Source organism: Schistocerca serialis, chromosome 6 (assembly GCF_023864345.2).
Source record: "Schistocerca serialis cubense isolate TAMUIC-IGC-003099 chromosome 6, iqSchSeri2.2, whole genome shotgun sequence".
Taxonomy (NCBI): Eukaryota; Metazoa; Arthropoda; class Insecta; order Orthoptera; family Acrididae; genus Schistocerca; species Schistocerca serialis.
Genome location: NC_064643.1, coordinates 413,421,852 through 413,448,769, shown reverse-complemented (window position 1 = coordinate 413,448,769; position 26,918 = coordinate 413,421,852). Strand labels below are relative to the sequence as shown.

The 26,918-nt window shown below is 38.5% G+C and overlaps 1 protein-coding gene across 1 annotated transcript in view; it reads right to left on the bottom strand.

Moving 5' to 3' along the window:
- LOC126484896 (dynein axonemal heavy chain 10) overlaps positions 1-26,918 on the bottom strand; it is a 1,141,797-nt gene that overhangs the window by 828,506 nt on the left and 286,373 nt on the right. The window contains exon 19 of the mRNA XM_050108495.1: positions 21,542-21,641. Coding sequence (XP_049964452.1) covers positions 21,542-21,641 — 100 coding nt within the window. The remainder of the gene's footprint in view (positions 1-21,541; positions 21,642-26,918) is intronic.

Sequence of the window (26,918 nt, the reverse complement as noted above, 5' to 3'; positions counted from 1 at the left end):
CCAAATGTTGAAGGCTGTGGGTGCAGCTACCATGACAGCAGCACTCCACAATCTTTCGGTTCACCTACAGGTCCACCCCTGTACATGACCACACCATACCAGAATACCTCCATAGTTGGCAGCCACATACCCTCCTCAATCTCCTGGCACCCTAACAGAATGACCGTCAGACCCGACATGCTGGACGATACCTTCCAGGTTCAGCCATTTGGGCATGTTCCTATGGGACAAAATCCACATGGATGATGATTACAATAGAGGCCACTCATGGAAAGCACCATACATTGGTTTATACCCTGAAACGTTTGGAGTGTTGACACATGAAACAACTCAGTCTCCCCTTCGACCTGCACCTTTGTTGGTGGATGGCTCTGAGTTGGAGACCCTGCTCTCACACATCCCTCCCCCCCACAAGTACCATTTTTGCTCCAGGACACCTGTGGGCACAGGTATGGAGGTCGAGACATCATCAGAGCCTCCATATGCTCCACATTCATCCCCCACACTGCAGTTCCCCAGTGTAGTGCCTGAAGATCAGTATTCCCTCTACCAGCTGGCAGCCTCCACTTATGGGACACCACCTGTTCATCTCCTAAAGCATTGTCCCGGGTGCTTCAGGCCGTACGTGCCCACTATTGGCCTGCTGGCCAGTGTGCTCTGGTCTTGCTTGATTCCAGTTACTGGAGAATGCATTTTAAAGCCCATTTTTACTGGATAAATTTTTCTTGTTTTTGTCTGTACTAGATCCTCCCGAAACATGGAAAGGATAGAGTTTGCTGAAGAGGGAATTCATATCACAGTATCGAAAATGAAGAAGTGTTCATTTCCCTTAAGGTACACATTTTAGAGCCAATATTTACCTTTTTTTTCCTTCAGATTATCATGATCCAAATATCACCATTCTTTCTGGAACACCTTGTATTAGGCTCTAATGATGATAAAACCAACAATTTTTTACCTGATTGGGAATATTTCAAATACCGTTATAGTTACTTTGATTAATATGTTTTAAAATTCCTATCTGTACTTTTGCATATGGGAAACATTTGCTTTTATTTCTTTAAGAAATTTTTGGGTTTGGAAAACACTATTTATATCTTTCAAGTCACAAAAGTAGATAAAATCATTTATGTTCCAGGAAAAGAGTGCAGATTGTGGGTAGAATTTTGTCACTCTCAAAAGATACCTACAACAAATTATGTACGCCAACTTATAAATCTGCAAACTTTCTTAAAAATGGCCACAATGTAAAAAAAAATAGTTTTTAAAAATGACAGTTTACGTTTAATGTAAATCTCTTTTGTTTGTGCAAAATGTTCTCAATGGTTTGGCATTTAAATTAAAAAAAATCAATAAATGAATTAATATCATCCAGATTTGTCATAATTCTAGGATGTGACACATTTTCCAATAATCAAGTAGTACAGTGTTTCAAAGGAAATACCATTTTCCTAGTTCATTATATTTTGCAGGGTGTGCATGTGTATCATCGGAAATATAACAGGCATGTTGGAAAAATTTATCCACATTCCACTTTGGAGTTTGCAGTACAACAGGTAACCCATAAGCTTCAATGTTAATGAGTATTTTCCTCATCAGGATTCTCTTCCATCATCTTCCTTTCCAACTTTCTCAATGAACTAATGGTCACATTAGGTTCATACATGAAAATTTGAAGAGCATTTTTCAGTGGAATGGTCAGATTCTGGTCTTAAAATTGTGAAGTACATCTTGTGCAGAAGCTCTGGCTAAAACCACACTCTTAAAATAGTGGGTACAAACTCTACTTCTGTTGCCATCAAAAAACTTCATGAATATAAAAATCTGACCTCTCTGCACCATTTTATTTGATGATTCATAAAAACATAATACAAAGTCATCACATTGATGCAGTTTATTTTTTAGTTTATCCAGAAAAATGGTAGCAAAACCATAGTTTATAACATATTTGCACTTTGTTGCACCCATTTCTGAAGATAGAAACAACATAACTGTCTGGAAAAATCAGTCTGAATGACTCTCCAACACCTGAACATGAGCTGAACAAAAACCTAATATTTAAATTTTCAAATCTGATGTTGCTTCAGTTTTTGAAACATCAAGCTCTGTAGAAAATAATTCAACTGACTGTCAAGCAGGTTTTGAAAACAATACATTGTCTCAGGTTTGGTTGAAACTTCAGTACTTGTTTGGAACTGATTGGATGATTAGGTTTCAATTTTAATTGTACTAAAAATATTTTCTTTTTCTCCTGGAACATTTTTAAGTACACAAAAACACTTTTAATGAAAAACTGGCTGTCTTTTAAAAAACACTTCTGGGCTTTTTCTTTATAAATAAATATTACAGCCTGATGTCTCATGTTGGATATATCAAAAGATGTTTTGATGTATAGCAGTAAGCCTGTACATTGGTAGGCCCTTATCTTACCCAGTCAATAAATAGAGGATTTATTCCTGAGTCTAACCATTGTTCATTGATAAAGATCATTTTGATATCTTGAGAAAGTACATTTTGATATTTTGAGAAAGTACCTGTAGAGAAAATTACCAGAAACAGAAAATTTATCAGTTTGGAAAAGTGTGCTTAGCTAGAGGATAAGCTCTATTACATAGCCTAGTATTATGAAAGTGATAGATTGCTACTCACTGTATAGCAAAGATGTTGAGTCGCTTATAGGCACAACAAAAGGACTACTAAACACACAAGCTTTTGGCCAGAAGGCCGTCTTCTGAAATAGATAACAAACACACACAAACCTTGCCCAGGCACATGTGACCACTGTCTGGCTGCTGGTGCCAGACTGGCAGTCTGGTCTCAGCAGCTAGAGATAGTGGTCATGTGTGTGTGAGAGAGAGCTGTGTTGGGTGAATGTTTGTGTGTGTGTTTTGTCTATATCAGAAAAGAACTTTTGGCTGACAGTTTACATGTTTAGTACTTTTTGTTGTGTGTGTCTGCAACTCAACATCTCTTCTATATGGTGAATATCAATCTATCCCTTTCATAATATTATCATTATTTCATCCTGGATCTTTCATTGTCTGACATAGCCTACTATGATATTTGAAGATTTAATAACAGTTCTCATCCTACCTCAGTTCAAAGCATAGAAAGAAGGAAACTGGTAATGTTGTGCTAACCTTCAGCATTTTTCTAAATGTTTCCAGATTTTCATTGGCTTTTGTGAGATTACCAAATTTTTTCCTGGTCTTCCCAGACTTTCTAGAAAGTGTGAAACATGTTATAATCTTTTTTGAAACTTCAATTACTAAATTCAATATTTTGGATTTATTTGTTAGAATAATAAAAAAAGATATACTGCCAAAACTAAAATCTAAAAATAATGACTGATAAGATTTTCTCACTTTGTGAGTCTTATGTTTAGCAGTCAGAATGGCATGGTCAGTCACTGCAAACATGAGCTCCATGTCACAGAGTGTGTCAAGTGTTCAGAGGCCTGCCTTGCCCCACATCAACAAAGTTTATCATCACTGAGACTGCATTTCGCCAAATTAATTTTGCACCTTATCATTCCTGTTCTCAATCCGTTGAGAGTCTTCCAAGTTTCTTACTGGAGATGGCAGCCTGATGGTAACTTCTCTTTTGCTGTCTATAATCTTCCATGTGACTTTCTTTCACACAGCCCAGTTCAGCAGGCTTCTATTGAGGTTGGAGCCGGACTGTTGTAAGGAGGAAGTGTTTTCTGTATTTCAGTTGTAATGGATATGTTTGAGTTCCACACAGCGGATGCCTTTATATTGTTTCTTTCTTCTTATTTTCACTTTCTGCTGTTACCTGTCTTCTTACAGTTGGAGGTGCTATTTCCATGAGTGAAAAGATCTGATTGATGAGGTGATCTTAGGTACCCTGAGACTATGCAGCTTTTCTCATGGTGAGCCACATCAACATGATTGGCAGATGCAGAGTTCCTCCAGATGGGAGTGGTTTAGTCTGCAGCAGAGAAAAAAGGCCAAGAGCAGAACACTGGGCAGTACTCTCCATGTGTTTGTCAGTTTGCAGATGAAATTGTTCCTGGTGCACTCCTTCTGGATGGTATCTAAAAGTGTTGTTTGTTAGTTAATGCATGATCAAGTCTTAACCAAAGGTATTTGGGCTTAACATGGTGTTTTCAATTGCATCATATCTCCATAACTTTCAGTTTTTGCTTCCTAATTGTGTAGGTGAAATGCACACACTTGAGTTTTATCCAGGCTGGGTTTCAAGTGGTTGTATTTATAGCAGATTGTATTTTTTGAGTGCAGATGTTAGATTGGAATCAAATTCTTCAAAAGTCATTCCTTGAACAGTGACATCTGAGTCAGCAGCATAGGATCAAGGACCATGTTTTAGTGTTGAGTAGCTAATCTTGAGTACATATGTTACATAACATGAGATCCAGTACACATCCTAGAGTAGACCCTTTTTCTGCATTTAGAGCAACAAAAATCACCTGTTCTGCGCACTGAATAATCTGCATCTGCTGGAAGTTCTTGGTTATTTTGTGCAGCTTCTTTGTTACTTTCTTGTGATTTATGGTACAGTAAGTAGCTGTGAGATCATGAAAGGCAATTCCTATAACCTGCTTTCTTTCATAACCTTGCCTGATCTGTTGGTTTAGATTAAGTATCTGAAAGCAGCCATTATAACCAAATAATAACAAAAAAGATGGTAGTAAAAGTAGAACTTAACACCAGTTGAAAGACATGAAAGAAAATTAACTAACTGAAAAATCATTTGTTCTCAAATAAAAGTAGATTTATATTAAAAGTATTTAAATTTTACAAATCAACACTACAACGAACAATGAACTGTTTGAATTTGTTTATTAGGTTTTCTTTTAAGTTAAAATTATCAACAGTTATGTCGAGTTAGTTAGATGGAGAAAATTTGTGAACCAAAATACGATTTATGGCCACTCATGCCTTGCAAAGAAAATGTAAACATCAACAAAGTTAATAAAGGAAACTAAGGTGAAAATTGCACAGGCGAAGTTTGTTTCTTTGAAACATTTACAACCAACAAAAAATCAGTAAATCACTGAATTAAGGAACTGGAAGATAAGGACCAGGGAGAAAACTGTGATGGAAAATGATCAACGATATTCACTCTCAACAATCAGTCAAGTATTTTATTAACATTATTGTGCTTCCCATTCAAAGGAATATTTTTCACATAATGTGCACCAAATCCATTGAAGTATCGAACATTGTATTGATTTGGCTTTTCATAAAAAAACAGAGAATGTGGAAATTATGATCAGTGGACTATGAGTTGGTACCATTTCATGATTTTGAAATAAGATATAAACAGGTTTATTAACAAGTGCCTCCAGAGTTTCAGTAGGTGTCTGCGAGAAATTTACAAGATCTACACAAAACAAACACTTGTCAGTGGACAGAACATCTCTCCTAGATTGTAATTCACATTACAGGTGCTCAATATGGGTATCATTTGTGATGCAGCAATGTCAAAACTTTGTTGAAGTCACTGTTATGAATTGCATAGGAAGACATGACAGCAGCTTGGTTTGTAAATCTGTTTATTGATTTATCTATTGACAGGCATGAACTAATTTGATGTGAAAATACAGAGTGGAAAATAGTGCAAATGTTGTGAAATCCTTGCCCTCTAATAGAACTACAACACATTGATATTCACCATTATATTGTGTGCTTGCCAACAACGGTGTTAAGACAATAGATACTTAAATTAAATTTTTATTTTCCTTGTTTCATGTTGTGTGAAGTGAATAATGATGAAAAACTTTTTGTGTAACATTTTCATATTTTCTGAGATTTTGTTCACTAACATTTTCATACATGACAATTACCAAACTAGAGCCTCAACTGGGTCTAGGAGATCAAGAACAATGGGGCAGAGATGTCTTGAGAGCAGCACTGGTTTTTGTTTTCTTGAATAAATTCTGTACTGGAACAGATTTTTAGGGATACAGAAATCTGATAGTAGAAACAATTTCCAAAGTAGCAGGAACTAATATGTAATTGAATGATCAGATGAAGAAACAAATGGCAAGACAGAAGAAATAAATGGCTGGACAGTGGAAATGTAACATGAACTGTGTGGTCCTGTGGCAGTTACAAGCAGGTAGGTAGGCACTTAAACTGTAATATTCCTTGTGGAAAAGGTGTTCAACATAAGAGTTGTGTGTCAGCTTCGGTCAGAAATTTGGTAAATGTTCAAAATCAACTCAGAAAAGTGCAAGATGGAATAGTCTCAAAGGGTGTCTTTAATTCTAGCTGTAATGTTTGTTCCCATCAACCAGTGAAACATTTTTCTTGGTATGTGAATTTGCATCCAGTAGATCTCGGTCAACACTGCAAAGTCAGCTTCATTCATGATATAATAGCCAACTTGGAAACAAAGATTGTAAAAAAAAAAACTTTCTACACAGGATAGCATTATTCTGGGCCAAACAAACCAGTTGTCAACAGTTTAGCTACTAATAATCTGGGTAAGCATTTTGAAACAAATTTTTGTTGGAAGAATATCATGTTAGAATAAAGAGTGAACTTTTTAAATGGGCCATGTTAAGGAGAACATAGATGAAGATAAAATAATTTTGCAGATATCAATTAAAATGACTGGTTCATTTAAATCAAGTTTTTGAATATTAATGCACACAAATGCCTTACACAGCAGACTAAATGAAGACATAGATTGGGAGTTAGTGGAGAACAATCAATAAATATAGATAATTTGTATGAAAATACTGTTAACATACATGAATGTCACTGTTTTGTATATGGAGTTAATAGGAAGGGTAAATAATTTGTCAAAACTGAAGACAAAAATGATAATGTGATAATGACACTAAATTTGAAGTGCCTGAAAATGATTTATTAAATGAAAACACTGATGCTACTTCATGTAAATCAGTAGGAAGTCCTTTTTGGTGATTAGGAAACCTGTAACTGACACTGGTAGCAAAATATTGGAGATCTTGGAAACACTTAGAAGATTTAGAGAAATGTGAATAACACTGAAATGCCAGTGGTTGTGATTTGAATTTGGGGAACAACAGAAAGTTATAGACATTAGTTAAAAAGCATGCCTTTTGGATATTTGAAAGTAATGTTGTAATATTCAGTCATGGTTGTCCAGTAATTTCTGTTGAGGGAACACACACACACACACAGAAGGTATACTCACGATTATTTGGGACAAAATTGGAGAGAAGACGCACATAATGAAAAAACACAAATAATTGAGATATTTTCAAACATTTGTTCTTTGCTTGAAAGATTACCCAATTTCTGTGCATAGGTAGTTTAGGCCTGTTTATTTCTTAAAATAGTCTGTGATGTTGGTCTGTTCTTGAGAGGAGTTGACATCAACCCTACTTTCACATTCACTGTCCTCTTCTTTGTTTTGTTGTGAAGCAGCATTCATAACTTTGCCATCACTCATGTACCGAAAACCAGATTCCCATGTGTCAATCTTCAGCCACTCATTCAAGTTTTCATCATGGACCTCTTCAAAACTATTTAAACCCGTTGACAGTTTCATATTTGTGCAGTTGTTAACCTTGAAAATTACTGTCTTCTATATCTGGAAGAATTTTCCTCCATGATCAAACTAGTGTGTGTAGCTTTAATTCCTGCCACACATCACAAATCCCATGTAAGGCTTGTAGAATTGTCATATTCCAGAATGCCACTAAATTATCCCATCAACTAGCAGTCACAGTAGATGAGGCCAGTAGTCCATTTTATTAATGCAGTTATGCAGCTACTACAAACAGCACAGCGAACGCATTGTTGTGGCCAAGATAGACACGAAGCCCACGCCTACGACAGTAGTACAAGTCTATATGCCTACTAGCTCTGCAGATGACGAAGAAATTGAAGAAATGTATGATGAGATAAAAGAAATTATTCAGATAGTGAAGGGAGACGAAAATTTAATAGTCATGGGTGACTGGAATTTGGTAGTAGGAAAAGGGGGAGAAGGAAACTTAGTAGGTGAATATGGATTGGGGTTAAGAAATGTAAGAGGAAGCTGCCTGGTGGAATTTTGCACAGAGCATAACTTAATCATAGCTAACACTAGGTTCAAGAATCATAAAAGAAGGTTGTATACATGGAAGAAGCCTGGAGATAATGACAGGTTTCAGATAGATTATATAATGGTAAGACAGAGATTTACGAACCAGGTTTTAAATTGTAAGACATTTCCAGGGGCAGATGTGGACTCTGACCACAATCTATTGGTTATGAACTGCGGGTTAAAACTGAAGAAACTGCAAAAAAAAGGTGGGAATCTAAGGAGATGGGACCTGGATAAACTGAGTAAACCAGAGGTTATACAGAGTTTCAGGGAGAGCATAAGGGAATAATTGACAAGAATGGGGTACAGAAATACAGTAGAAGAAGAATGGGTAGCTCTGAGGGATGAAGTAGTGAAGGCAGCAGAGGATCAAGTAGGTAAAAAGACGAGGGCTAGTAGAAATCCTTGGGTGACAGAAGAAATATTGAATTTAATTGATGAAAGGAGAAAATATAAAAATGCAGTAAAGGAAACAGGCAAAAAGGAATAGAAACGTCTCAAAAATGAGATCAACAGGAAGTGCAAAATGGCTAAGCAGGCATGGCTAGAGGACAAATGTAAGGATGTAGAGGCTTATCTCACTAGGGGTAAGACACATACTGCCTACAGGAAAATTAAAGAGAACCACTTGTATGAATATCAAGAGCTCAGATGGAAACCCAGTTCTAAGCAAAGAAGGGAAAGCAGAAAGGTGGAAGGAGTATATAGAGGGTCTATACAAGGGCGATGTACTTGAGGGCAATGTTATAGAAATGGAAGAGGATGTAGATGAAGATGAAATGGGAGATATCATACTGCGTGAAGAGTTTGACAGAGCACTGAAAGACCTAAGTCGAAACAAGGCATAGGGAGTAGACAACATTCCATTAGAACTACTGACAGCCTTAGGAGAGCCAGTCCTGACAAAACTCTACCATCTGGTGAGCAAAATGTATGAGGCAGGTGAAATACCCTCAGACTTCAAGAAGAATATAATAATTCCAATCCTAAAGAAAGCAGGCGTTGACAGATGTGAAAATTACCGAACTACCAGTTTAATAAGTCACGGCTGCAAAATACTAACGCGAATTCTTTACAGACGAATGGAAAAACTGGTAGAAGCCGACCTCAGGGAAGATCAGTTTGGATTCCGTAGAAATATGGGAACACGTGAGGCAGTACTGACCCTAAGACTTTTTTTAGAAGCTAGATTAGGAAAAGGCAAACCTATGTTTCTAGCATTTGTAGACTTAGAGAAAGCTTTTGACAATGTTGACTGGAATACTCTCTTTCAAATTCTGAAAGTGGCAGGTGCAAAATACAGGGAGCAAAAGGCTATTTACAATTTGTACAGAAACCAGATGGAAGTTATAGGAGTCGAGGGGCATGAAAGGGAAGCATTGGTTGGGAAGGGAGTGAGACAGGGTTGTAGCCTCTCCCCGATGTTGTTCAATCTGTATATTGAGCAAGCAGTAAAAGAATCAAAAGAAAAATTCGGAGTAGGTATTAAAATCCATGGAGAAGAAATAAAAACTTTGAGGTTTGCCGATGACATTGTAATTCTGTCAGAGACAGCAAAAGACTTGGAAGAGCAGTTGAATGGAATGGACAGTGTCTTGAATGGATGATATAAGATGAACATCAACAAAAGCAAAATGAGGATAATGGAATGTAGTCGAATTAAGTCGGGTGATGCTGAGGGTATTAGATTAGGAAATGAGACACTCAAAGTAGTAAAGGAGTTTTGCTATTTGGGGAGCAAAATAACTGATGATGATCGAAGCAGAGAGGATATAAAATGTAGACTGGCAATGGCAAGGAAAGCGTTTTTGAAGAAGAGAAATTTGTTAACATCGAGTATAGATTTAAGTGTCAGGAAGTCGTTTCTGAAAGTATTTGTATGGAGTGTAGCCATGTATGGAAGTGAAACGTGGACGATAAATAGTTTGGACAAGAAGAGAATAGAAGCTTTCGAAATGTGGTGCTAAAGAAGAATGCTGAAGATTAGATGGATAGATCACATAACTAATGAGGAAGTACTGAATAGAATTGGGGAGAAGAGGAGTTTGTGGCACAACTTGACTAGAAGAAGGGATCGGTTGGTAGGACATGTTCTGAGGCATCAAGGGATCACCAATTTAGTATTGGAGGGCAGAGTGGAGGGTAAAAATCGTAGAGGGAGACCAAGAGATGAATATACTAAGCAGATTCAGAAGGATGTAGGTTGCAGTAGGTACTGGGAGATGAAGAAGCTTGCACAGGATAGATAGCATGGAGAGCTGCATCAAACCAGTCTCTGGACTGAAGACCACAACAACAACAACATGCTTTGGTTCATTGACTGTATAATGGCAGTCACATTAGGAGGTAAAAACTTACAAGGGAGCATTCCCAGGTCTCAATAAACTCTTGATGAAACTTGGCAGGTGTGCAGAGTGGGCAAAATAGTGTAATAAGCATTTTTTTGTTTGCGACAATTTCACTTAGAAGGGGTAAAACACACCCTGTAATATAATTTGGCATTTTAGGTTTTGAGGGAATATCTTTGACACAATGATAAACAAAAAAATGTTTTTACATAAAAGTTGATACATAATTAATGTTCTTAAAAACTGTATAATCGACTTTTGTAATAATCTGAAATTTTGCAACCCCCCGCATTAACTAATTTAATAAAACGAAAACTGTTGTCACAATATAAATTTAACATGCTTTCAAGCCACATAGATCCATATATAATAAAAGCTGCATCTTGAAATACCATTTTTGGATAATAAGCTGTACACATGTGCTGTCAGAGTTTTTTCAACATACCTAATTAAAATATCAAAACATTCATTACTATTCTAATTATTTATTTTATTTATACTTATTTTGTGTTTTAAGCTGCTGCTTTTCATTTTTAGTTTACCATTTCACATATGTGTATTTTGTTAGTTGAAAATAATGAATAACTTACTATTATGATAGAAAATAATTACGATAATGATAATCTGTAAAGAAATGCTTTGAACATAGAATTTTTTATATTATTAAGGAAATTTTTTCCATAATATACATGACACTGAAGACAACACAAAACAAAATTCAGCAGGATTTCCAATCATTGTGGGGGATCCTCTGCATATTCTGATTTGTATGACGCATATTTCATTACATTGGTAAACTTGGAAAAGAGAAATGATTATGTACTAATGACTGTAGTTCGATTATAGAGTGTTTTGCAAGTCAAGATTGGCATCATTACCATACAACAGAGCTAGATCTAAAAGGCTCCAGCTTTATTACACATACGCATTTCTAGCTTTAATATTTCTTTAATTTATGTCACAAGCTTTCATTTTTCAGAATAAATGATGGTGGTGGGGTATTTTCAAAATTTCAAATTATACTTGATTGTACAGTTTTCATTAGTTATATATCAACTTATATGTAAAAACATTTTTATAAATCATTGTTTTAAAGGTATGCCCTCTACACCTAGAATGCAAAATTATTTTGGGGGGTATGCTTTACCCCTCAAAAGCGGAATGGGGCACAAATAAAAAAATAAGAATTGTACTATTTGCCCCCTCTACACACCTATAAAGCTTCATCACTATCATTTATTGACATTTGGGAATGTTCTCTTGTTAGATGTGATGAGACCATTATCAGGTATGTGAATCCTCTCATCGGGATGTGGAGGGGTGTTATCAAGCAATACAGCAGTCTTCTGCAGCATTCCTTTCACTCCTAGAAATCTTAGAACTTAAGGTACAAAATGTGTGTGGAACCAATTTTTGAAAATTTCCTAACCACCCATGTTCCCTATTGGTTGTAATAATTCACAGGGAGATCCTTAACTGCAATATCCTTGAACGCTCAGTGTTTTCCTCCAATCACTAGTACTTTCACATTGTGGTTCCCAGAAGCATTAGCATTGCACAAAGCTGCTGCAACATTTGAACTAAGCTGCTCTCCTGGCATAGGAAATTCATGAATCCCATGACAATGTTTGAATCTGGTCAGCCGTCTAGATGAATCATTAAATTCTCCCTCTAACCCTAGAGCTTCATGAAAAAATTCAACTTTTTTGGCATACATTGTGCCTGAAATAATGACACATTCATTGATTTTTGGCTACATCACTGCAAAAGAGCAGCATCAAATTCATCAGATATAGATCTCTTCATGCTTTTTACGGCAGACAATCCTGAACTAGAACTGCATTTCCTCATACAATCCAGTTTCTTATGTGTACTCTTTTTAATGCTGTAAACCATCTGTATTCCACTAGCATAACCAGCACTTAGTTTTCCAGCAGATTCCCCTTTCTCAAATCTTTCAGTTTATTCTAATTTTTGTTTTAAAGTGAACACATGTTTCTTCCATTTCTCCATAATCTCTTTCATAAATTTCTTTTAACTTACTTTGCTGACACTTACACATAGATTAACATCAGATCTAGACAGAACATGCTGGCTGATAACAATAGAAATGGCTGTCGTCACACATGGTGGGTTTTATATTGCATTTTGTTAGAGGAAAATACTGAACATTCTTTTCTTCCATGATGTGTGTGTGTGTGTGTGTGTGTGTGTGTGTGTGTGTGTGTGTCCGTCCATGATGTGTGTGTGTGTGTGAGAGAGAGAGAGAGAGAGAGAGAGAGAGAGAGAGAGAGTACACATGTATGTATGTATGTGTCAGCAGATAGCTGAAGTAATGGAAATAGCACTGGATAATGAGTAGCAACAAGAGAATAAAAACATACTTATTTTGCTTACAGAGAAAGAAAGAAGCTTTCTGGTGTATTTAAACAAGTATTTGTGTATGGACTAAGTACAGACACTGGGAATGCCTTGAGGGTGAATTGTGTGAGTTTAGGGAAAGTACTATTCATTATACATATTAGGAGTATCTTTGATGATTGTTACATCCAGACTTATAATTGAGGAATAAATGAGTAGATGATTTCTTGTTAAATATTTTATGCAAATAACTTCATCAGTGTTTGAACATAAAAGTAGACTCATGTTTAGCAATTTTGTTAAGTAATAATAGGTTTACTCCCATTCTTCAATATCTAGATTTTCACAAACATTACAGTCAATGTACTAATTCAATTAGTAGTAAGGAAAATGTATGCTTTTCTGATTAATAAAGACATGAAAGTGATAATGTTTTCCTTGATATAGATGTCTAAAGCATATCTATAAATTTTCAATTGATGTAAAAGGGGTTAATTTATGAAACTTCCTGGCAGATTAAAAGCTGTGAGTACCGGGCATGAGTCGTGCTTCGGTAGCTCAGTTGGTAGAGCACTTGCCCGCGAAAGGCAAAGGTCCCGAGTTCGAGTCTCGGTCGGGCACACAGTTTTAATCTGCCAGGAAGTTTCATATCAGCGCACACTCCGCTGCAGAGTGAAAATCTCATTCTGGAAACATACCCCAGGCTGTGGCTAAGACATGTCTCCGCAATATCCTTTCTTTCAGGAGTGCTAGTTCTGCAAGGTTCGCAGGAGAGCTTCTGTAAAGTTTGGAAGGTAGGAGACGAGGTACTGGCAGAAGTAAAGCTGTGAGTACCGGGCGTGAGTCGTGCTTCGGTAGCTCAGTTGGTAGAGCACTTGCCCGCGAAAGGCAAAGGTCCCGAGTTCGAGTCTCGGTCGGGCACACAGTTTTAATCTGCCAGGAAGTTTCATATCAGCGCACACTCCGCTGCAGAGTGAAAATCTCATTCTGGAAACATACCCCAGGCTGTGGCTAAGCCATGTCTCCGCAATATCCTTTCTTTCAGGAGTGCTAGTTCTGCAAGGTTCGCAGGAGAGCTTCTGTAAAGTTTGGAAGGTAGGAGACGAGGTACTGGCAGAAGTAAAGCTGTGAGTACCGGGCGTGAGTCGTGCTTCAGTAGCTCAGTTGGTAGAGCACTTGCCCGCGAAAGGCAAAGGTCCCGAGTTCGAGTCTCGGTCGGGCACACAGTTTTAATCTGCCAGGAAGTTTCATATCAGCGCACACTCCGCTGCAGAGTGAAAATCTCATTCTGGGGGTTAATTTATGTTTGAAGAGCAAAGTTTAATTCATAATACAGGATAAGCAGCAACAACTAAACAAAATTGCAGTCATTGTAATATGAGTACATATTTGGAAGCAATGTATATGTTTGCACAAGAAAATAGCCTCAACAGAAAGGTAAGTGTAAGTAACACTCCACTCTTATCAATAATAAATTATCTGCAAACCGTAACAATTTTAAACTGTTACATTCAACTTTGAAAAATTCTCTTAAAAATTTGCATGCTTCCTTACAATTCATGTGTAATCCAGTAATTAGAGAGATCATTTTCTTATACATCTACATCTACACTCTGCAAGCCACCTTGCAAATGTGGAGGGTACTTTGCATACCATTGTCACTTCTCCCCTTTCCCATTCTGTCTGGGAATGATTCACAGGAAAAACAACTGCCAATAAATCTCCATGTGCACTTGAAGCTCTCTAATTTTATCTTCATGGTCTTTCCACAAGACATATGTAGGTAGAAACAATACATTTATTGACTGTACTACAAACACATGCTCTCAGAATTTTCACAGTAAAACACACTGTGATGCAGAATGCCTCTCTTGCACTATCTAGCACTGGAATTGGTTTATCATCTTCATGACAGTTTCATGCTTACTAAGTGAACCTGTAGTGAAATGCACTGTTTTTCTTTGGATCTTCTCTGTTTCCTCTATCAGTTCTATCCAGTGCAGATCACATTCTTATATTCTGTTCATTAGTGGCAGTGCAGAACTGTATTGAATGTCAATGAACATACCATCTACTTGGGTACCAGTATCTACCACTTTCTATGTTCCTTGGGTGACTTCTCCCCATTGAGGATGAAGTGCTGTGCTCTGTTTGCTAGAAAGACTTCAATTGAGTCACACAGTTGGTCTGATATTTCATACACTCATATTTTGTTCATTAAAACAGTGCAGAACAGTATCAAATGCCTTAAGGGAGTCAAGGAACATGCTATCTGCTTGGGTGCCAGCATCTACTGCCTTCTGGGTCTCTTGGTTGAACAGAATGATCACACAATTTTCCTTTATAGAATTGATGTTGATCCCTACTTCGGAGATTTTTGTCTTCAGAAATGTCATAATATGTAAGGATAAAACATGTACTAATATTCTACAGCTGACCAATGTCAGAAGTATGGGCCTATAATTCTGTGCATCTGTTCGATGATTCTTCTTGAAAATGGGAATTACTTGTGCTTTTTTCTAATCTTCTTGAGAAGTTCACACCTTCAGAGACATATGATACAGTACTGTCAGAAGATGGCAATTTCTTTTGCATACTCATGTAGAATCATTCAGGTATCCCATTAGGTCCAGTGACCTTCCCTCTGTTGAGTAATTTCAGTTGCTTTTCTATATCATTGGTCACTTTTATCAGCTGTTTTGTTTCTCATGAAAATTTTTACAGGAGATACTACAGAGTGATCTTTCTCTGTGAGAGAGTTTTGGAGAAAGATGTTTAGTATTTTCACATTTATTGTGCTGTTCTCCATTTCAATGCTATTATAGACACAGTAAGTCTTGGCAGATAATAATTACTGCTTTTTCAATACTAATTTGTCTAGAGACTAACAACATTACTAAGCTTAAATATAAAAGACAGTATCATTAATAACATGCCTTTGACAACCACATGCAGAAACTGTAGTTAGGATAACATAAACTACTTCAACGTCTTACTAAACAAAGAAACATGGTCATAGGTTTATGAAATTAATGACCTAAATGAAAAATTTAACACCCTCATTTCTCCCTTAACCCATTTCTTTTACATCGCTTTGCCACAAAAAACTGAAACCATAAGTGGAAATTCTAGAACAAATATTTGTATCACAAGGGGAATAAGGACTGCATGGAAGAAGGAGAGACTACTTCATAGAATAGGTAACTTGTATTGTATACTATAAAAAGTATCTGAAAATGCTAAGAAAATTAATACATAATGATGAATACATTTGTAATTTAAAAAATAAAGGGATGTTTATGTGGAGTGTTAGGAAAAAAGAATAAAAAATGCTATGACAAGATAATATAAAAATAACAAATCCATTACATGTTGCCAACAGATTTAAAAACTGTTTCACAGATATTGCTGGCAACATGTTAAAATCAGACGTAAATAAGGATATCCAATCCAGCAAATATAAAAAAAGTGCATGTTGTTACTCAATGTACATCAGCAATGTCTCTCCAGATCAAGTAGCAAAATTAATAAAACAACTAAGAAACTCCAAGTCTGCAGGCAATGATGGTGTGTCTGCAACAATCTTAGAGCAGCGTGCTCCAAACCTAATTGAAATACTTACATACTCTCGTGACAGTTCATTCATTCATTATCGATCCACTGAATCATTTTGTGTACAGAGTGTACTTACTACATGATATGTTAAACATTTTAAAAATATGTAACACCAAATCAAATACACCCAAACATACACAATTCTATGACATTTATAGATTAACAGGGTACAGTACTGGTATATTCACAAGTTGTTCAATATTAAGGTCAACAAGGCCTAAGTAAAATTAAAATTTGTGGAGACATTTAAAATCAAATGAAGTATAGATAAGCATTATGTAATTTATACAATAGCTAAAATTTACTAGATAAATATAAAAAGTACATACATGTAGATCAATTTTTAACAGTTGGTTAGGCCTTATTAAAATTTACATTTTTAAGTTAATTATAGCAGTGAAGTATAAGGTGTGAAAATACACTCCTGGAAATGGAAAAAAGAACACATTGACACCGGTGTGTCAGACCCACCATACTTGCTCCGGACACTGCGAGAGGGCTGTACAAGCAATGATCACACGCACGGCACAGCGGACACACCAGGAACCGCGGTGTTGGCCGTCGAATGGCGCTAGCTGCGCAGCATTTGTGCACCGCCGCCGTCAGTGTCAGCCAGTTTGCCGTGGCATACGGAGCTCCATCGCAGTCTTTAACACTGGTAGCATGCCGCGACAGCATGGACGTGAACCGTATGTGCAGTTGACGGACTTTGAGCGAGGGCGTATAGTTGGCATGCGGGAGGCCGGGTGGACGTACCGCCGAATTGCTCAACACGTGGGGCGTGAGGTCTCCACAGTACATCGATGTTGTCGCCAGTGGTCGGCGGAAGGTGCACGTGCCCGTCGACCTGGGACCGGACCGCAGCGACGCACGGATGCACGCCAAGACCATAGGATCCTACGCAGTGCCGTAGGGGACCGCACCGCCACTTCCCAGCAAATTAGGGACACTGTTGCTCCTGGGGTATCGGCGAGGACCATTCGCAACCGTCTCCATGAAGCTGGGCTACGGTCCCGCACACCGTTAGGCCGTCTTCCGCTCACGCCCCAACATCGTGCAGCCCGCCTCCAGTGGTGTCGCGACAGGCGTGAATGGAGGGACGAGTGGAGACGTGTCATCTTCAGCGATGAGAGTCGCTTCTGCCTTGGTGCCAATGATGGTCGTATGCGTGTTTGGCGCCGTGCAGGTGAGCGCCACAATCAGGACTGCATACGACCGAGGCACACAGGGCCAACACCCGGCATCATGGTGTGGGGAGCGATCTCCTACACTGGCCGTACACCACTGGTGATCGTCGAGGGGACACTGAATAGTGCACGGTACATCCAAACCGTCATCGAACCCATCGTTCTACCATTCCTAGACCGGTAAGGGAACTTGCTGTTCCAACAGGACAATGCACGTCCGCATGTATCCCGTGCCACCCAACGTGCTCTAGAAGGTGTAAGTCAACTACCCTGGCCAGCAAGATCTCCGGATCTGTCCCCCATTGAGCATGTTTGGGACTGGATGAAGCGTCGTCTCACGCGGTCTGCACGTCCAGCACGAACGCTGGTCCAACTGAGGCACCAGGTGGAAATGGCATGGCAAGCCATTCCACAGGACTACATCCAGCATCTCTACGATCGTCTCCATGGAAGAATAGCAGCCTGCATTGCTGCGAAAGGTGGATATACACTGTACTAGTGCTGACATTGTGCATGCTCTGTTGCCTGTGTCTATGTGCCTGTGGTTCTGTCAGTGTGATCATGTGATGTATCTGACCCCAGGAATGTGTCAATAAAGTTTCCCCTTCCAGGGACAATGAATTCACGGTGTTCTTATTTCAATTTCCAGGAGTGTATATTACATAGAAAAATCACATTCAAAATGTTCATGAACGATTTAAGCCTTATTTTAAAATGTGCTGGATTTCTGATGTTTTTTATGTTTAGCAGTGGATGATTATAAAATTTAATCCCCATGCACTTTGCATTAATAGCATATAATTTGGTGGAATTAGGAAACTGTGTCAGAAGTATTCCCTCTAGTGTCATGCTACTGATACTCCAGATTCTGCTTCAGGCTGTCAATATTTAGCTTCGTTGTTGTTGTTGTTGTGGTCTTCAGTCCTGAGACTGGTTTGATGCAGCCCTCCATGCTACTCTATCCTGTGCAAGCCCTTTCATTTCCCAGTACCTACTGCAACCCACATCCTTCTGAATCTGCTTAGTGTAATCATCTCTTGGTCTCCCTCTACGATTTTTACCCTCCACACTGCCCTCCAATACTAAATTGGTGATCCCTTGATGCCTCAGAACATGTCCTATCAACCGATCCCTTCTTCTGGTCAAGCTGTGCCACAAACTTCTCCTCTCCCCAATCCTATTCAATACTTCCTCATTAGTTATGTGATCTACCCATCTAATCTTCAGCATTCTTCTGTAGCACCACATTTCGAAAGCTTCTATTCTCTTCTTGTCCAAACTATTTATCGTCCATGTTTCACTTCCATACATGGCTACACTCCATACGAATACTTTCAGAAATGACTTCCTGACACTTAAATCAATACTGGATGTTAACAAATTTCTCTTCTTCAGAAACGCTTTCCTTGCCATTGCCAGCCTACATTTTATATCCTCTCTACTTCGAGCATCATCAGTTATTTTGCTCCCCAAACAGCAAAACTCCTTTACTACTTTAAGTGCCTCATTTCCTAATCTAATTCCCTCAGCATCACCCGACTTAATTAGACTACATTCCATTATCCTTGTTTTGCTTTTGTTGATGTTCATCTTATATCCTCCTTTCAAGACACTGTCCATTCCATTCAACTGCTCTTCCAAGTCCTTTGCTGTCTCTGACAGAATTACAATGTCATCGGCGAACCTCAAAGTTTTTATTTCTTCTCCATGAATTTTAATACCTACTCCGAATTTTTCTTTTGTTTCCTTTACTGCTTGCTCAATATACAGATTGAACAACATCGGGGAGAGGCTAAGCCCTGTCTTACTCCCTTCCCAACCACCGCTTCCCTTTCATGTCCCTCGACTCTTATAACTGCCATCTGGTTTCTGTACAAATTGTAAATAGCCTTTCGCTCCCTGTATTTTACCCCTGCCACCTTTAGAATTTGAAAGAGAGTATTCCAGTCAACATTGTCAAAAGCTTTCTCTAAGTCTACAAAGGCTAGAAACGTAGGTTTGCCTTTCCTTAATCTTTCTTCTAAGATAAGTCGTAAGGTCAGTATTGCCTCACATGTTCCAGTGATCTTCCCCGAGGTTGGCTTCTACTAGTTTTTCCATTCGTCTGTAAAGAATTCGTGTTAGTATTTTGCAGCTGTGACTTATTAAGCTGATAGTTCGGTAATTTTCACATCTGTCAACACCTGCTTTCTTTGGGATTGGAATTATTATATTCTTCTTGAAGTCTGAGGGTATTTAGCTTCGTAAAACTTAGTATCTCCAATATGTACTGGCTTGGAAGTGGAAGAATACCTAGTTTTCAGAATAATTGTTTGTTTGTTTGTTTCAGAATAATTATTTGTTTCTTTGCTTCAGAATAATTGTTTGTTTGTTTGTTTCAGAATAATTGTTTGTTTGCTTTTTAAATAACATTATCCAGACAACTTTCTTTTGAAACTTAAATATTTTATTGCACTCAGAAGTGTGGCCCCAGAATATGAGGCCATATGTTAGGATTGAGTGAAATAGAGCATGGTACATTGTCCTTAGGATATTTGTACTCATCACTTCCCTGACTGACAGAAGCATAAAACATACTTTACTTAGCTCTGTAGCTAAGCTGTCAGTGTGGCTTTTCCAGCTTAGAGTCTCAGAGATAGATATTCTGAGGAATTTAGTTACATTTTCCAGTTCAGCCTATTTGTATAGTTGGGACAGTGGGATTTCTGTTCTGGACTGTATGAAATGTTGGGCCTACAGACTTTTTTGCATTAAGAAGTAGCATATTAACTGTAAGCCATGAATACAGTAGAGCTGTACATTGGTTGACTGCAGCTTCAAAGCGATCATCTGAGTCAGATATCAGAATATTGGTGTTGTCGGCAAAAAGGAAGGTACTGCAAGTCGGTAGGTGAAGAGGAAGATCATTAATGAACAGGAGAAATAGGATCAGGCCTTAAACTGATCCTTAAGGAACACCATGTTTTATGGTTTCCATACGAGAATATGAAACTGTGGATTTTCCTGAAGGGGTGACCTCACATAATTACACATAGTATTTTCTGTTTAGTAGGTAGCTTGCAAACCAATCAAAGGCAGTGCCCCTTATACCATAGTTATATAGTTTTTGTAATAGTATTCTGTGGTTTACAGTATTGAAGGCCTTTGTAAGATCAAGGAACAACCCCATAGCTGGCTAATTTCTTATCTACCAGAGTGAGAGTTGTATCTAGAACTTTATAGACAGCACCTACTGTTGTTTTTCCCCTCCTGGAATAAAATGGTTCAAATGGCTCTGAGCACTATGGGACTTAACATCTGAGGTCATCACTCCCCTAGAACTTAGAACTACTTAAACCTAACTAACCTAAGGACATCACACACATCCATGCCTGAGGCAGGATTTGAACCTGTGACCCTAGCAGTCGCGCAGTTCCAAACTGAACCACCTAGAACCGAACGGCCACCACGGCCGGCCCTCCTGGAACCCATATTAGGCTGGAGAAAGGATACTATACTTATTCAGGAATGATTTTAATCTGTCCAGCCACTACATACTCAAATATTTTACTAAATACAGTTCACTCCAAGCAGACACTTACCCTGCATTGAACATATCTTAGGTTATTCCATCATATACAGTTCACTCCAAGCAGACACTTACCCTGCATTGAACACATCTTAGGTTATTCCATCATATAAACAAGTAAAGATACTGTAAACAGCTTAAGACCTATCATAATTTCCTCTTGCATTTTAAAAATATTAGTAAAAGTTATGTATGTTGGACTCTGTCCGAGACCTTACTTGTATTCTTCTCAATCACTCAACACCTTCACTATACTGTACAATATGTGTATTCATTATCAAGTTATTCCTAGTCTCTGGTAAAAACAGAAGAATTAGATGCAGAGTAAAGCACTACTAAGATAAATATTCAGAAAACAAGTAAAGATATTCATACATATTAGATGAATTTGTCACCTCTTTTATTTTTTTAAACACATTTTCCACCTCAGCTGTCCACCATACTTGATTTGCAGCAAGACACACCATTCCTAGATAATCTAACATCCAGTTTGTTCTGCAAAAGTAAAATGCAATTAGTTATTTACCTGCTTCTGATTCAGTTGAATAACTTCATCTTTTTCATGTTATATTAAGCACAACACAAATTACTTTAGTTTCCCACTTCACTGTAACAAAATAACATGCCTTAGAAATTTTCTGCACATTTTCATTACAAAAAATACACCACACTGTAGCAGGAAATGTCAGTGTAAAGTAAAGCAACTACATGGTATAAAGTACTAAAATTTAAATTTTTATTTTCTCATACTGACATTATTATATTTTATTCATTAATTGATAATATGGTTAACTAACCAAAAAGAATTTTCGAAAAATACAGGTAGTAATATGATTATAGTGGAAAATGGTAAAAGCAACAAAATGAAATAATTATGATTTGGTAGATGCATTAGGGTCAGAGGAAGGCAATGGCAAACCACCTCTGATAGGACCTTGACCTAGTCAGCAGTACAGGTCTCCCACATCATCCCCCTAGGCTCCTTGGAGTATGGGACTTCATCATGATCGTGAACATCATCATCATCATCATCATCATCATCATCATCACATGAATTAGAAGAAACAGACACTTTGAAGGATAATGTGCTGTTCTGTGAATTTTATTTGTGTATCAGGTGGTCACAGTGCCCTACTACCATCAAGGAAAACGTTGCACACAGAAGAAAACTAGATATTCTATATATCTCACTGGAATAATACTGAGAAAAGCCAATTAGTGGTGATTTTTTATGAGTTTGTGAGGTTACCAGTTTGTATCAGAATAACATTGACTGGATATGCTATTTACCATTCTTTCTTTTGTATTATCTAAATGAAACATATTTTTAGCCTTGTGTCACAAATTATGTTATTACTATATGACCTGGGTTTCGTGTTATATATCCATTTTCTAGTACATAACTGACCCCAAAACCAACCAAAGATGAATGTGTCAACTTTTTAATGTATTGGCATAATCTGTATCACTTCAGGCAGTGGGGTTACCTTCATAGTCTTGGATATTATTGAATTTAGGATATGTTAAAATTCAGGAGTAAGTAAGAAACACGTATATTTTTGTTTTCTCCAACAAAATTCTTGTCGCAAGATACAGGCCTCCAAAGATGACACTACGAACACCAGTTTGAATATGCTAATTTCAGAAAAAAATTTTAAATGCTGTATCTCTGTAAGAGTTCTAGATATTTTGTTAGAGTTTTTCTTATTTGAAAGATAATTGCTTTATTATTACAATGGTATCCTCTGTTTGGACATATCTGTCAAAGTTCTTTTACTGTCGCCTTTTGAATTTTTTTTACAAATTACAGACTTTTTTCAAAAATATCAATCCAGAAAAGTTAGATTTTTTATGTTGATTAGTACTGTGGTGGACGCACCGTTTAAATGCATGAAGCGCTGAACCACGGCACAGCCAACACAAGGTAGCGACACCCGGCATTCACAAGTGCAGCTATACCATTACGCCGAATTTTGGCAACAGTGCATAGCACACCAGACCACACAGGACAAAGCAGCCAGACTCAGCTGGTCAACACAACACGACACACGTCTCCGACTTCTCCGGCAACAGACCACATGTATCGAGCTAACGCAACTCCACCATGAACACGTATGTGCGGTCCTAAATGCAGTCGCCCGTTTCGCGGTGTGCACCCTTCTGTTGGCAGTGACTTTCACTCTTTCGTGGGCATCACGGTGCCTCTGGTCACGCCAGGAGCTGAACGTTCGGTGACGCAGCTTTTGTCTCAGTCAGTCCACGCGGTCGCGTCACAGCTCATCACTGGAGTGAACACCCTCCTGGATCAGTGATTGAGCTGTACCACTAGCGCAACGCACCTGTATGGACAGACATTAATGATGAATGGTATTTGTTACTTATTGTAAAATTAGTGAAGAATAAATTTGTCATGATCAAAATCTGTCGCAGTTATTTCCATCACCAAGCCTCTCCCTTGAACGCAGTGCATGGGCACGGCAATAAACCCAGTTCACTGCACATCATGACTGTAAGCGGTGAAAACACAGGTCCTTGGTTCACTAGTGACCCCGACGTGATCCGAGGCTAAAAGCACATAGTGAAGAACGTTTGTCAGTACGAGTTATGGGGAGTCACGAGTAGGCTGGCGCGTACACACTGCACCCGAACAGCACTCCATAGTGAAAAACTATTTTTTTTTTGCACGAACCCTTTTTTATTTGTATATTTTTTGTCCATGTATGTTTCCTTCACGAGCTGTCTAGTGTTTGTGTGTTTTCCTTTGTTGTGTTTGTGTGCTTTCCTCTTATGTGAGGATTCGAATCTGAGCTAAGATGGTGACGTTAGAAGAGTTGCAAAAGACTGTTGAAGACCTTCTCGCACCCAAAAAGCAGCTGGAGAGTGAGCTACATGCACGGACTATATGTGCGGACGCTGTGTAGCCACAGACAGCCCAGGACAATTTTGGCATGCAAATCCCCACCATACCGGCGCCTCCTATGATTGCTGGAATACCGACAAGTGTTGATCAGGCTGCCTCCCTTCTGGCCGCGTGATCCTGTAATGTGTTTCAGTCAAGTGGAGGGGGTCTTTATGTGCAACCACATAACCAGCGACCTGGCAAGATTTGGACACGTAGTGACCCAGCTCAACCAGAATTATGCGGCCGGAGTGCGGGATATAATCACTGCCCCACCGATGCAGTCACTCTACAGACGGCTCAAGGAAAAGCAGAACTGGCAGATCTCATCGTCTGAAGAACGATGAGTGTACCAACTGCTGCAGCAAGAGGAATGAGGTGAATGGAGGCCCTCGCAGTTCCTGCGGCACTTATAGAGACTCGTGCAGTCCGACATGGTGCCAGATTCGCTGTTACACAGCACATGGTGGGTGTGCAGCCTCCCAGCTCAGGTGCAAGCAGTGATAGCAGCACAGACAGAGATGCAGCTGGACACTGTCACTAACTTGGCTGACCAGGTGCATGATGCGCCTAGTACCGCGGTCACAGCAGCTTACGGCACCGCCCCACCACCTCAGTGGTGGCACACGAATCCTGCACCCGCATCGGATGCCAACCTGCACCAGCTTTCCGCGAATGGCTACCTCCTATTCTGCTCGACGGTTCTCCAATACCATATCAGAAAACAGTGAAGAACTTGGGTGTAACTTTGGATGAGGATCTCAACTGGGCAGAGAATACAGTCGCAGTGTGCCAAAAGACGTCTGCTTGTCTCTATGCTCTCAAAAAGTTTCGGAACATATTTCCACAGGACTTGAAATGCCAGCTCGTGCAAGCACTCATTCTACCGAACCTCCACTATTGTGATGTGATTCAACAAGGCACGAGTAGTGAAAACAAAAGACGCCTAGAGCTAACCATGAATGCCTGTGTGCGTTACACCTGCAACATTCGCCGATATGATCATGTTAGTGCTTCATACTCCGAGCTAAAGTGGCTGCGGCCGGACAAATTGCGTGACTACCACACTCTATGTCTACTTCACAGACTCCTCGTTGCGCAAGCACCCCAGTACCTTGCTTCAGAGATTAAAAACCTGTCATGCCATCATAATTGAAACACGAGGTCACTCTTATTTGGTATCCTAACTGTGCCCACTCACAAAACAAAAACTTTTGCAAACTCCTTCTCAGTTGCCGCTGTCTGCCTCTGGAACAAACTGCCCCTTACCTTGGGCAAAATTCAATCTCCTGCTGCTTTTAAGAAGAAGTTGAAGCATTTCCTACTATCATCCTCATAAAGTTCTCCACAAAATTAATGTACCAGGCCAATCCTCTCATCTGTCAAATAGCAAAGCTAGCGTCTCCTATCTTGCTCGTGAGATGCCTTCCTCTTCATCTATCTCTATTAGCCAGGCAATCTTCTTTTCCTTTATATTTCCTTAATTATGTTTCATCATGTCTATTCTTCTCCTCCCTTCACCATGAGTCTCCCTCATACTCCCTGCTGCCAGCACTCCTATCTAAAATTTGTCTCTTCAATAATGTCTGATTATAACAGTACTTATGATCTACGAATATAAACTCTATATGTATGTATTTTTCTAGGTGTACCTTTCGAATTGTTTATTTCACTTTTTGTACTAGATGTAGTTTAACATGCCTACTAAAACGTATGAATGTAAAATAAGTAGAATGCCTGGTTAGATGTAAGAGAGGGCCTGATGGCCCTAATCTTGCCAGGTTAAATAAATCAATAAATAAAAAATAAATAAATAAATCATTCTTTTGTCCAAAGAGGACATCGAAGAATTCTGTGAGCAGGAAAAAAAAAAAAAAAAAAAAAAAAACCGAATGGTCCAAACAAACTACTCCTGTGAAAGCAATTCAGAAGACACTTTTTTGGACTCAAAGTGATGGGCGATCTCATATTGCATGTACTTTACAGGTCTGAAATCAAATGAAACATATATACTGAACTCAGTAAATAAATGCAAAGCTGCATGGGAAATTATTAAAACAGAAACTAACTGCGATGATAAAGTATACCACACACCAATTCCACCTGATATTCTAAATGCACATTTTGTCAGTCCTCAATAATGGAGAATATGAGTAAAGCAGAGGCACTGCTGTCAGACATTACAGACAGACAGCTTTCACTGGACTTGTGTAACTGGGAAGATGGTCAATGAATCAATAGCTAAGCTCAGTAATTCTTGAGCAGGGGATTACTATGGTCTCTCAAATTATGTTATTAAATATATCAGCAAGCAAATTGTAAAGCCACTGACTAAAATAATCAACAAAATTTTAAATGAAGGTAATTACCCAGAATGTTTATAAATGTCTGTAGTTAAACCAGTACATAAGAAAGGAGATATAGCATCACTAGATACCTATAGACCAATATCACTTATACCCATAATATCAAAAATAGTAGAATACATAAACAGATGAGTCAATATTTTGAACATAATGATATACTCACCTCCTCACAGTATGGTTTCAGATTCAGCCTTTCTACAGTCAAATCAGTTGAGAGTATGGTAGCAAAAATATACAATTGTTTTGAAAATAAAGATATCACCTGTGCAACACTATTGGACCTCAGGAAAGCATTTGATGTGGTCTCCCACAATATTCTCATAAAAAAAACTCTACCACTACGGAGTGAGAGAGAATGCCCTATGCCTAATGCAGTCATACTCGGACAATAGAAAAAAGTTAGTTAAGATAAATAATCAAATGTCAGAATGTCTCCCAGTTGTAAAGGGCCTACCTCAAGGACCTGTTCTTGGCCCTTTTCTTTTTATTATTTATATAAATGAGTTA